This window comes from Chinchilla lanigera, unplaced genomic scaffold, assembly GCF_000276665.1.
Source record: "Chinchilla lanigera isolate Chin_1 unplaced genomic scaffold, ChiLan1.0 scaffold00117, whole genome shotgun sequence".
NCBI classification, from domain to species: domain Eukaryota; kingdom Metazoa; phylum Chordata; class Mammalia; order Rodentia; family Chinchillidae; genus Chinchilla; species Chinchilla lanigera.
The window spans coordinates 3,226,654-3,239,666 of record NW_004955518.1 but is presented as its reverse complement, the minus strand read 5'-3'; the positions used below and the strand labels follow the sequence as shown (position 1 = coordinate 3,239,666).

Sequence of the window (13,013 nt, the reverse complement as noted above, 5' to 3'; positions counted from 1 at the left end):
TGGGGATTTAGCTCAGCGGCAAAAGCGCCTGCCTGGCAAGCGCAAAGTCGTGAGTTCGGTTCCCGGTACCGGAGAAAAACCAAAAAAACAAAAAAAAAAAAAAAAAAAAAAATTAAGTTGCCCCTTGATTCCAAAAGGAGAAAGACATTAGCACAAGCTTCAAAGTATTAAATTTTTACTTAAAATGTTGTTTAAATTAAAAAATATTAAATATTTTAGTGCAGGAGTGTAGAAGTATCTAATTTTTTTCAAATTCACTGAGTCACAGATAAACTTAAAAGACCTTTTAAATAATCACTTCTATTTACTTACCATTGTTCTGTACATGATCTTCAAGCACTTCATTTTTAAGAATCCCACAAAGTTCAGACAGAGTCTCTAGGTGAATGACATGAATGATCAACGGCCTGAAGACATCGTACAATGACATACACAGTTTCTCCAAAAGTTCACTAAAATTGAATAAAATATGGGTATAGCACAGATGTTGTCAGAATTCTCTAATACTTTAAAAGCTTTACTGATTTCTTCCAGCCAATAAAAATAATAAGTACTGGGAAAAAGAATCTGTGACTATTATAAAATGAGAAGTGGAAGGTGAAAAGTAATTCTGTAAACTGTTCATGCTTTAAAAGCTCAGAATCTGTAAGTAACCTGCAGCAATCAATTTAAATTAGGTGCCACCAATCAAAAGTCGACCTACCACAACTTTTTATATTTCAGCAATAATTCTGTACATGTCCTTTCAAAAACCAAATTATCTTTTCACTACTTTTTATATTCTACTTCACTGTGAATCAACTGGAATGTTTTCTCTCAGGAAAGACAGGTTCAAAATAAAACTAAAAGTACTTTGGACATTTACCAGGAATTGTGAGAAATTCCGAACATTTAAAAGGAAGAAAATTAGGTTGTCTATATTCTTCATACTGCCAACAGTACTCTTCTATATATAGTAGTCATCAAAAGTGATCATCCCAACCAAAACCATAATATAAATTTAGCTTGTTCTCATCCACAAGAATCTTTTAGGAGTCAAAATAACCAACATGAAGAAACCAAAGGTGACTAACAGTGCATGTGAGGATATTTTCAAGAAAAAAAATGGTCCATATTTTTAACTATCTTTCCTTAGTGGAATCATAAAATTTCAGAACTAAAAGGAAATACTGTACTTAGTGGAGACAGAAGCTATAGATCTCAAAACACAGTTCCTTATATAGAAATACTAGCCGGGCATGGTGGCGCACGCCTGTAATCCCAGCACTCAGGAGGCTGAAGCAGGAGGATCATTGCGAGTTCGAGGCCAGCCTGGGCTACAAAGTGAGTTCAAGGCCAGCCTGAACTGTGTAACAAGACCTTGTTTCAAAAATACCCAAAAAAAAAAAAAAAAAAAAAAAAAAGAAATACCAAATACTTTTATACATATATATTTATATACAAAATTACTATATACTATCAAAATATCTCTGTTATAGTACAAACAACATGGAAGTATGTTGGCCTTTAAACTGCATATTTACTTTAATAGCCACTCTCCTACTGGACAACGTTCTATTCACATATGCAGAAAAGTTAAAACATAGCAGTTGGTTGTAGAATACTCCTATAACATACTGCATCATTATGGTCTTTAGCAAATTACACCTTATCAACAAAAGTTAGGTTCCATGCACCACCTACTCTAATTTTGGTGTCAGCTTTGTGAAAAATTCATTGTAAAGTTGGTGCTCATCCTGGCACACATGGACCATGAAGGCACAGCCACTGCGAATCTGTGGTAAACAAACACATACCTATAGTTAAACATTTACAGTGCTCATAAAATAAAGCCTACACTTTTATTTGTAAAGAAATTATCTGTATATATTTATAAAACAATTTATCAAAGAATAGAAAATGTTTCTTTTTCCATGACGTAGTGCTTACTGGAATTACAGGTAACTTTTATTTTATTCATAATGTTTTATTTTTGAAACGTTTTTATTTTAAAGAGAAAAACAAAAACAATGATACAAAATTTCAAAACATAATAGAGCAATAATGGTTAATACATTGTATAATGTTATCTTCAAAGTAGTTGCTCAGACTATAAGACACAGGCATGAAAAATTCATCAAATAATGTAAGTACAAACCTTTCTTTTCAATGAACTAAGAGAAATTAGTAGTATAATTATCTTAACTATCGTGTATATATATATGTATTTTTTTCTTTTCCTTTCCTTCTCTTCTCATTTTCCCCATCCCAGTTTCTCTTTACTTTTGAACAGTTTCTACCCATTTCACAATATCTACTGTACATTTTGGATCTTATTTACTCTTTCAGCTTCTCACACTAGGGAGACTAATAATGATCACAACAAATTACTTTTCTAGTTGATGAAGAGTACATTAAAACAAGAACTTTTGCATTTTTCCTACAGTATAAACTAAAATCACACTAAACAAATGAGTACTTCTGCAGCAAAAACTAAGCTAAAATTAAATTATCAACACAAATCCACTAACTCTGAAACTTCACCTTTTAAGAAATATTTGTGGATCTTTACATTTCAAAAATAAAGTGAGAATTATTTTGCAAAGTTGAATAAGACTAACAGATTCGTCACAACTGAAAGAAATATTAGTTCACTGATAGAGGAACTGAACCACACAAGCTTGCTAAATTATGTCTAAGACCCTGCTCCCTGAAGTAAGTTGTATACAGTAACAGGACATCAAGGACCTAACCAGATTTGGAAAAACAGAACTTCAGAGAAAGATAAATCAGGTATAGCATCAGAATAGCTCCAAAGAAGGCTTAACACTAAACCAAGATAGATACAAACTTACCAAGGCACAATGGTCTCTATTATTTTGGCTGGTTAACTCTGTGACAGTACAGGCAATACTAGGGCCCAAAAGGAGCTCCCGTTGGAAAAGGTAACATTGGTGGATGTCATTGAGCAGCTGCTGATATCTATTAGAAAGGCAAATAAAAATAGATTGGGATATGAACTTGATTTAAGATATGTAAATTAAATCTAATCTTAAATCCCAGAATAGGTTGTCAAACCTACAAAATCGTAATGGATACCTCTCATTTGCCCAGATTGAATGCTCAGAAATAACAGACATAAAATAAAACCCAGGAGCTAAGGATGTGGCTCCAGGGTAGAGTATTTGCCTTGCATGCACAAGGTCCTGGGTTTGTTCCCCAGCACCACAAATAAATAAATAAATAAACAAACAAACAAACAAACCCACACTCAAAGTGATGCCATAAGCTCTACCTCTTGAAGGGTTTCTCTTCTAAGAATAGAGACCTCCTGTCTGTCCAGATGAAAAGGAAATCCTGCTATGGGAAAAACTCTGGCATGTAAATTTGAAAGTCAAATCTGAGACCTCGCTCACCAAAATAAACCATGGGCTACAAGAACAAGCTTGGACGCCTGATGGTACAAGCCTGTAATCCCAGATGCTTGCGAGTCTGAGCTGGCAAGATCATAAATTCAAAATCAGCCTAGGCAATTTAGTGAGCTACTGTCTCAAACTAAAATAAAGAAAGGGCTGAGGATGCAGTGCGGCACCCCCTGGTTCAATCCCCACTACCACAGAAACAAAAAAAGAGCAAGCTGAGACACAACTTCTCAGAAAATCTCAGAGAAACAATCAGATTCAGGAAAGGAGCACTATAAGAAGAAAATGTGGAAATGAAAGAACTGGATACTCACTCAGGTATCTTTTCAGATCGTTCTTCTATTTGTTCAATAAGGGTCTGCAGAATAAAGAAAAGCACAGTACGTTAAAAAGCTAAGTGTAGACTTTTCAGTACTTTTGATTATGACAGGATCACATGCTCACTTAAAAAACTGTAAATATGTTATGGTTTATGTCTACATGTCCCCCCAAAGCCTCATGCAGTCATGGGCTGGGCTTCTAGAATTTTTGATTGATCCACAGTCCAATGCTGGGATTATGGGTGTGAGTGCTACATTCGCCCTGGAGCTGGCAGCTTACATACAATATAAGAGAGGGAAGAGGCTTGTTCTTTCTGCTGCTCCTACCCTTTTGCTCTTGTTGCTTTTGCTGTTTTCTGCCACCGTGAACTGTTGCCCTCTGCCATGTGCTGCTCTGCCTTGGAGCCAGCCAAGTATGGACTGAAACCTCCACAAACTGTAAGCTAAATAAACCTTTCCTTCCTTAACTCTGGGCATCAGGTATTCTGTCTCAGCAATGAGAGAAAAGTAACCAAAACAAAATATAAAAAAATAAAAATCACGTTTAATACTAAAAAGTAATCACATATAATATTTCAATAAATTTACTTTCAGGTTTCTGGACCCACAGTTACCATAGCTTTGCTCTTAAACAAAACAGAAATTATACTACAGTCCAGCTTTACAATCTGCATTTAAAAATTAACATTGTTTAGTCAGGCACAGTGGCACACACCTGTAACACCAGCACTCAGGAGATTGAGGCAGGAGGACTGCCACGAGTCTGAGTCCAGCCTGGGCTGCACAATAAGGTCAAGACCAACCTGAACTACATAGCAAGAACCTGTCTAAAAAGCACTAACATTACTTCATAAATACTTTCCTATTAAATAATTTTCAATATTACATGAAAATGTATAGAACTGTACCTAATAAACATTTCAGTCAATCTCATTATAATTCACTTAAAACATTATATGAGCCATAACAGTGGTGCACACCTATAATCACAGCACTCAGGAGGCTGAGGCAGGAAAATTGCTGTGAGTCTGAGGCCAAGCTGGGCTATATAGTGAGCTCAAGGCCAACCTAAACTACACAGTAATGCCCTATCTCAAAAAAAAAAAGCAAAAATAATGATAATAAAAAAAAAATGATATGAAATTGCTATATATTATCCTATTTTCATTCTTCTACTATTAGATATTTAAATTGTTTCCAAAGAATCATAACCCACTGGTTTGGAGCCCAGAGAGAAACTAGGCGGTCTCAGTGTCTGCTCCATCACAGCTGAGCCCAGGCAAGCTGGTTCCCTGAGATCCTACTTCCTACTATTTAAGCTAGGATTATCAGAGCACAAACACACTGGCTCAAAAGAAAGATGTACATAGACTTCTGAGCTAGTATCATAAAAAAAAACTTTTAGGAAGGAATCATTTATATCAACAATATTTCCTATCTCACCAAATCCTCAAAAGAACTGATATAAGCCATAATTTACATTATTTCCAAAAGACAAAATAATGCCTAACCTTTGTTTCTTTTGTAATAGATTTCCCTATGTCGTTTCGGCCACCTCTGTCTGAACTCACTCTAGCCCAGAACGGCCTCAAACTCATGCCCCTCCCACCCCAACCTCCTGAGCGCTGAGATTAAAAACATTTGCCACCATGCCGGGCTGCTTAACCTTAACTTGCATGCATTTTCCACATTTTCTGTGAGTAACCTGGTTGCTTTATATTAAATGCTCATCTTGTATTGATGTATAAGCACCTACAGTGTATTAAAAATACTTTCTTATCTGTTGCAAAGGTCCCAATTTTTGCCATATTTTTGCTATTTACAATTCAAAAATTTCATGTTTACATCCTTAATTTCTTTTCCAGTATTTTTTCTAGCTTTTTAGGGGATCTGCTTATCATTTTGTATTTATTAGTTCAATTCCAATGTACCTTGGAAATATTATCAACTGAAATGATTTGCTTACTATTTTTTTCAAATACTTAGCAAATTTTCCTAATACTAGTATAGAAAAGTTCAGCCCCTCTCTTGTGATTTGGGATGTTTCTTTAAATGTTAAGTTCTAGAATTTTCCATCTCAGTGATCTGTCACTGAATTATCAAATCAACACTGTATTTTTCCAAAATTTCTATAGTTTTACTTTTAAAGTTCAAGATCACATAAAAGGAAATCCCACTGTATATCTCAGTGTACTTCCCAGTATAAATTTCACTGGGAAGAACTGATATTTTAAAAATTAAGTCTCCCAACCACAAACAAGATATTTTTACCATTTATACAATCTTTCATGAATTTCTGTCTAGTTTTACCATTTTCTTCATCCTTATAGTTCTAGTAAGTTACTGCTAGGTACACACTTTATGCTTTCTATTGTTAATACAGGTAGGACCCCACTGCATAGACTAACTAGTTATTTATAGTGCACAGGAAAGTGCCTGATAATTATAATAATCACTGTATAACTGCCCACCCAACAAGCACCTTATCTATATCATCTTTTCTAATCAAATTATCATCACTGGCATTTGGCTAACAAGCAAAAGTAATAAATTAGGCACACTCTCATACCATCTATCAAAAATTATTTGTCTATTATTTTCTACAAATAAAAAGTTTATTTTACTTCCAAAACCAAAAAAAAGCAAAAACTCCTTCCCAAGTGACTGACTTTGTAGACAGAAACAAGGAAGTAAATGAGCGAGCAAAGGTCGATGGACCAATGTGACCAAATCACTCCCCAAATTATTTCTTTACTTTTCCTGAATTAATAACATGCGAAGTCCCTTGTAAGATGGTCCTTGCTGTCTTTCCTGTGTCCTTTCCCATCACACCCCACTAATATTTTATGCTCCTATACAAATTACAGTCTTCCCAAGATGCATTTCTTTTTATGTCACTACAACCTTCACTATAATGCTGTTCTCCCTGTATAAAATATCAGCCCCCTCAAGTACACTAAAAATCTGAGCTTTTAAAACCCACCTTTATCTAGAAACTTTCCCTGAGCATCACAGGAAAGTGGCATGTTTCCCACTGTGGACTTAAGCACTAAGTCCACTAAGCACCTAGGACACATCTCTAAGATACACTGCTGAATGTGAAAGGACAATATCTCTTTCATTCATATTCATTTCCCTGGAGTAAGCAAAGTACTTCAAAATGGATACTTGCATAAATTTCATAACAATATCCTATTTATGTCAATATACTTACTCTGACTTTGGGGGCAGCAGCTCGAAACTTCACATAAAATAGTGTAAAGGAATTGTCTGCATTTGGTACAGATGAAGGGTCCTGAGGGAATACAGAGGAAGATAGGAAAGGAAGATAATTAGCAAACAAAAAATTTTTCAGGAAATGTAACACTAACCATTTTATCTAACTATGGGTTTGCCTCCATACAACCCAAAGCTTAATTAAGAGCAACTATCATTTCTCACCCGTCATTAGTTGAAATTTACCCTGTATTATGTAAAACAGTGGCAGGACACAGAACTGAATACAGATTCACACTGACACTTTCTGGTGTAAAACACTGCCAAGACTACTCACTCCCTCTGAGATTCAGTGGATCCATAAAATTACCACGACATACATTCATGGGGATTTTGTGAAGCTCAGTGGTAAAGGACTAGCATAATAGGTACCTCTATTTATTAAGTATTAGTTGCCTAAAGTTACCGAAAAGTCTGAGAATAGTAAAGTATATCGTCTTTACTATTTTACTACATAGTGAATTCTGTGTGTTATGTCAGCCAGAAGCAACATGAACAGTAAAATGCAAGCCAAAAATCACTAGCTTTGAACGAAAGCTCAAGAAGACACTCTGTATTTTTTAAAAAGTAAGGTTAAGAAACAAAATAGCCATTTTGGCTCTATTTTTCTTAGGAAAGAAATACACCCAAGGACATCCTAGCTCTACTCTTATTTTCTACTCTAACACCCTACGACCCTCCACGTAGCATCTACTGCAATCTGTAACTACTGTTTCCTTCTGTACTCATCATTTCTCCCAAATATAAGTTCCACGAGGGTAGGGACCTTGCTACCTCCTTTTTGCTAATATGTATTTCCTACTTCAATACAAAGCACTAGGGGACATGCAATAAAAATGTTTGCTAAATATAAGAAAGTATAACAACTACCAAGAAACAAGATAAAGAAGAAAATTTAGGATGAGAGTGTAACTCAGAGGTAGAACCTCTCTCTGGCATGTGCATGGCCCTGGGTTCAATCCCCAACACCACAAAAAATAAATGATAATAAATAAATAAATAATCTATTACTCAGACTGAATCATTTTATTATTTTGGTACAGTTCTTGTCAATATTTTCATAAAATAGAAATGTTTTAAGTGACACATAATTTGTATCTCTTTTTTTTTGAGTCTTGCTATGTAGTTTTGGCTAGTCTTGAACTCTCTATGTAGCCCATGTTGTCCTCAAACTCACAATGATCCTCCTGCTTCAGCCTTCCCAGTGCTGAGATTACAAACATGTGCCACCAGGTCTGGCTCATTTTATTATTTATCATATATTACCAGATACTTCTCACACTGTTAAATATTATATGAAAATACGATTGTAATGGACACTGATAATAAGGACATTTTCCCCTATTATAAATAAAACTGTACTATGTATTCTTATTTAATAAAAAAGTAAAACTTTGGGGTAATTACAAAGTATTAATTTTAGATAAAGATTATGGACAATACATGAACCAAAAATGAAATGGCTGAGATCAGTTAACTCACCCTTTTAAGTAACTGATTTGTGAGTGTCTGTAGTGTGTTCACTGTGTATGTCTTCATTAGGTGCAATGCTTTCGAAAGACACTGTTTAAACTTCAGTAAATATACAGGGTAATCTTTAAAATTAGGCTGGAAAACAAAGAGAAAGATTTACAAAGAAGGAACAAACACTGACAAAAAGCTACATTTTAATAAAAACCAAGACGTCCTTTAGGTAAAGCCATATATGAAGTTCAAACATTCAAAAACAGTTTTATGTAGATTATGTGCTCCATGAAGACACAGTGAAATCCCCTATGCCTGGCACAAAGTAGGGGCTCAATATCTGCAGTTGTAAGTACTCCATGGACTTTGACGCTAACACATAAAGTCCAACTAGAGAAAGAACAGAGAAATCCTTGGAGATATAGTCCTTAAGCCAAACAGTTTAGCCGGGCACGATGGTACATACCTATAAGCCCAGCACTCTGGGAAGCTAAGGCCAGAAGATCACCAAATTCAAGCCCAGCATAAGCAACTTAGTGAGACCACCTCAAAATAAAAAATAAAAAAGTACTAGAGATGCAGCTCAGTGCAAAAGGCCTGGGTTCAATCCTCAGGATCAAAGACAGAGACATACAGAGAGCGAGACAGAGAGATAGACTGACCCCCAAAGAGCTTGTCACTTTAGTTACTCCCACGTAACATTTTCCAATTCCAAGGAAGTATCTTGCATACCAGGATACCAACAACTTAAAATATGATTTGTCTTTTTGGGTAGAATAAAGCTAAGTCAACCAGGAGCAATTCTACTCTAGGGGCAGCCTCAGGAGCTAAAAGTAATGTACTTTTATACTACTACCAATAATAACAAAGAATTTACTAGCTTTTCTTCACCATGTTATAAATATGTACAGTCATCCATCCCTTAGGATCCATGTAGGATTGGTTACAAGACCCCCAAGAATATAAGAATCCATGGATGCTCAAGTTCCTTATATAAAATGACTGCATAGTGTTTTCATATAATCTATATTCATTCTCTCATATACTTTAATTCACCTCTAGGTTACTTACAAAACCCAATACAATGTGAATGCTATGTAAGTAGTTGTTACACTATTGTTCAGGGAACAATGATAAGAAAAAGTCTGTAGAGGGTCAGTACAGATGCAGTGTTTTTTTCTGAGTCTTTATGATTTACAGTTCATTGAATCCATAGATGTAGAACTTATGGATACAGAGTTGACCGTATTTTTCCTTTCAGAAGAAATAATTACTGTAGCACACAAGAAGTGACATGATAGGAATGTTAAGATTTCTTTATAATATATATAAAGAAATAATATATAAATACCGCTACTTACATGAGATGAAATATAGGTTATACAATCATCTAACTTGGCCAGCATAGGTATAAACCCTTCACTATTCACAGACAACGTAGGAGAATTCAATTTCTTCAAAGGGGAGAAAAATAAATTAATTGACCAAGCAAAATACAGATAAAAATTTAAAATTACTAATTAGAATTAATATTTTCCTTTAAGATATAATACAGTTAATAGTATCTTTACAATATATTTTAAAAGTCATCAAAGTATCTTCAAATATAGTCCATAAAGAAGAAATAAATAGAAAAAAATACTGACCTAACTGAAGTTTATTCCTACTAAGCTTTAATGGGGCTCTGCACAAATTAGTAAACATTTTTACCATACCACTGCACAATGTTATACTGAAATAATGTATCAGGTACCTAGATTTCCCACTTTCTAGTACTTTATAACCTATATAATTTTTCTGCTTTCAAACACTGGCAATTTTCTTACGGCAAAAGGATTAACTGTAAGTTACATTGTAAAAGTAAAATATTACTAGCCAATTATTTCATAACTTGATATACAAACAGCTTGCCTAATTCTCACTGCATTCCATGGTTTTGCTTCTAACACTGCTAGCTTTATTTCTATGCCTTTATTACACTGTGATGATTATCTTAATAATTTAATGACATGATTTTTATATAATTATGATTAATTATGAATCAGAAACAGAAATACAACTTACACAACAGTTTTTATGGGGACTATTTATGGGGAGAGGTATGCATTGTGAAGACTATATTTCTTCAAACTAATGTTTCACTCAAAAACTTTTCACTATTATAGTAGCACAATCAGCAATTGAGTATTTTTCTTACAATCTTCTTCACAGTTTGCAGGTAGGATACAAGACAACCAATTAAAAGATTTTAATAACAACACAACTTAAGAAACCCTACTTAAACTATATTTTAAAAGTCTCAGCTGGTAATCCTATCTCTATTTAAGTTACAGTGTAACTCTGGCCAATTTGTAAGTTTGAGGATTAAACTAAGAAGGAATATAAAAACCACTGTACAAAAAAAGTATAAAGCACTTACTGTAGTAATAGTTTCCAATTCATTAAAATAAGAAAGCTTTTGTTGAATATTTTCAGCCAGATCAACAAGTTCCGACTTGCATTTTTAAAAGAAAAAAAATCAATTACTATAAGACTTATGAGAATCAATACTCCAGGCTCAAGGTTGCTGTCAACAGATTTATATTAGACATGTAGATTTACAAATTTCCAAATAATGGTCAAATATTTCTGCAGTTGTGACTTAAAAGAGGTATTAACTGTTAGAGTACATTTCACAATTTATAATAAATGACTGCCTTCAGAAACACATAAGACACATAGAGAAAATTCCAAGACATAGTTTTCAATATTTTATCTCTAAGTCACCAGTTTAAGTGCAACTTCAATCAATTCATCTTTTAAAAAACACCACTGCTAACACGATCACTCTACTTATTTGTGAAATGTTAATAATAATGAATAGATACAGCAAGCTAACATATCCACTAAATACTGAAACTGTACTGAGACCTACCAGCGCCCAACACATGAAAGCTTGCATGTGCCCCTCTCCATATGAGCTCATTTAGAAAGCACGCTGTCCCACATACTTAGTACAAGGACTCATCCAGAGCAGCGTTCACTGCATACTTACAGAGATTAAGAACTGAAATTAAACTGCATTTATCTATTTAAAATAAAATATTAACTATAATAACTGATGCTCTCTCCTACTCCAAATTACCTGTTCTTTTAGGAGCTGTTCACAGGCTTCATGTAGGGTTCCTGTCTTATTAGACACAAAAAGATACTGCTTCTGCAATGACTCCAGGTGCTGAAGAGCACTGTTTACATCATTCAATATAGCATCACACTGCTCCTGAAACCCAGACAAGTAATCCCTCATCTGTCTAGAAAACAGAACCAAAAGGGGATTGGCAGTAATATTTTCCCCCAAAAAGCACAGTCCATAAACAAGAAAGTCTCATTTTTCCCACAAGTTTGAATTTCAGGAGGAAAGTCTGACCTACTAGCAAAAGTGATTAAATTCAGAAATATATCAAAAGCTACGTCATAAAATGTTCCAATACTTAAAAACAACTCACTGACACTATAAGCAACAACGACAAAAACTTAACTTTAACTTGGCTTTTCAGATATAAGATAATGGCTCAACTTTCAAAGAGTGAGACCCCAAGCCAAACCAAGGCACCAAATACAGTCAGTCGGTCCTTTCAGATCACTGCTACCTTTGAGGGATGGTGTGATGCTGCTGAGAATTCCAGATTGGGAGTTAGAAGTCATAGGTCTGAGTTCCAATTCTACCTAAGTCTGCATGACACTGAGCAAGTTACTAAATATTTATAGGCCTCAGTTTGCTCATTCATAAAATACAAATAGTAATTATGTTTGCTCATAAAGCTGGTATGAAGATTAAATGGGATCTTACATCAAAGAGCCTCACCCACTGCCTAACAGTAACAGCCATCAATAAATGTTAGCTGAATATGAATATCAACCCACAATCCTGAAATCAGCTGGAACTTATACACTGCTATGTTCCCTATGCTAGTAGCACATACAACAAGAACTATATAGAGTTAAACCTGATCTAGATGGCCATCCTTAAAGTCTCTTGCAGATGTTTCTCCTTATATAGCAAGGCAACAAACACTTGTTAGAGTTCATGTAAAACTACTTAAACCCAGTCCTTTCTCTTTTTAATCACATGGCTTTTAATAAGAGTTATAGTGACCCAACTCCACTCTCTAGCTATTTTTAAACAAAATGTGTATGCTGCTGTCTTCTCTGCACCTTAATTTGTTTAAAGACAGAGAATATGAAATACCTGAGGTAACTGTGATCTAAAATTATAATATCCAACAAATACAGGAACCAGACGTACCTATATTTTATTTCTTCATCCTGATCCATCTGAGTTTGCAGTTTTGCAAACCACGAGAAAAACTGGAAAAATAAAGAGTATTATATTATCAACTAAAGAAGATAAAATGAAAAACGAATAATGCTAAACTGCAAGAAAAAAGGGTAGACACTACCTAAGTCTCATTCTTAAGGCTCAGTCGTAAATAATTAGCTTCAAACCAGGTGTTATGGTTTGTATCTAGATTTCCTCCCGAAGCCGGAGGTGAATGGATCATGAATGTGTGAG

The 13,013-nt window shown here is 34.6% G+C and overlaps 1 protein-coding gene across 2 annotated transcripts in view; it reads right to left on the bottom strand.

The window, feature by feature from the left end:
* Cog3 (component of oligomeric golgi complex 3) overlaps positions 1-13,013 on the bottom strand; it is a 64,329-nt gene that overhangs the window by 36,391 nt on the left and 14,925 nt on the right. For both annotated transcript variants that reach the window (XM_005409086.2, XM_005409087.2), the window contains exons 3-12: positions 12,747-12,808; positions 11,586-11,751; positions 10,881-10,955; positions 9,823-9,915; positions 8,480-8,605; positions 6,936-7,016; positions 3,716-3,759; positions 2,835-2,961; positions 1,684-1,775; positions 313-452 (exon numbers count right to left, since the gene is read on the bottom strand). In XM_005409086.2, the coding sequence (XP_005409143.1) occupies positions 313-452; positions 1,684-1,775; positions 2,835-2,961; positions 3,716-3,759; positions 6,936-7,016; positions 8,480-8,605; positions 9,823-9,915; positions 10,881-10,955; positions 11,586-11,751; positions 12,747-12,808 (1,006 nt within the window). The remainder of the gene's footprint in view (positions 1-312; positions 453-1,683; positions 1,776-2,834; positions 2,962-3,715; positions 3,760-6,935; positions 7,017-8,479; positions 8,606-9,822; positions 9,916-10,880; positions 10,956-11,585; positions 11,752-12,746; positions 12,809-13,013) is intronic.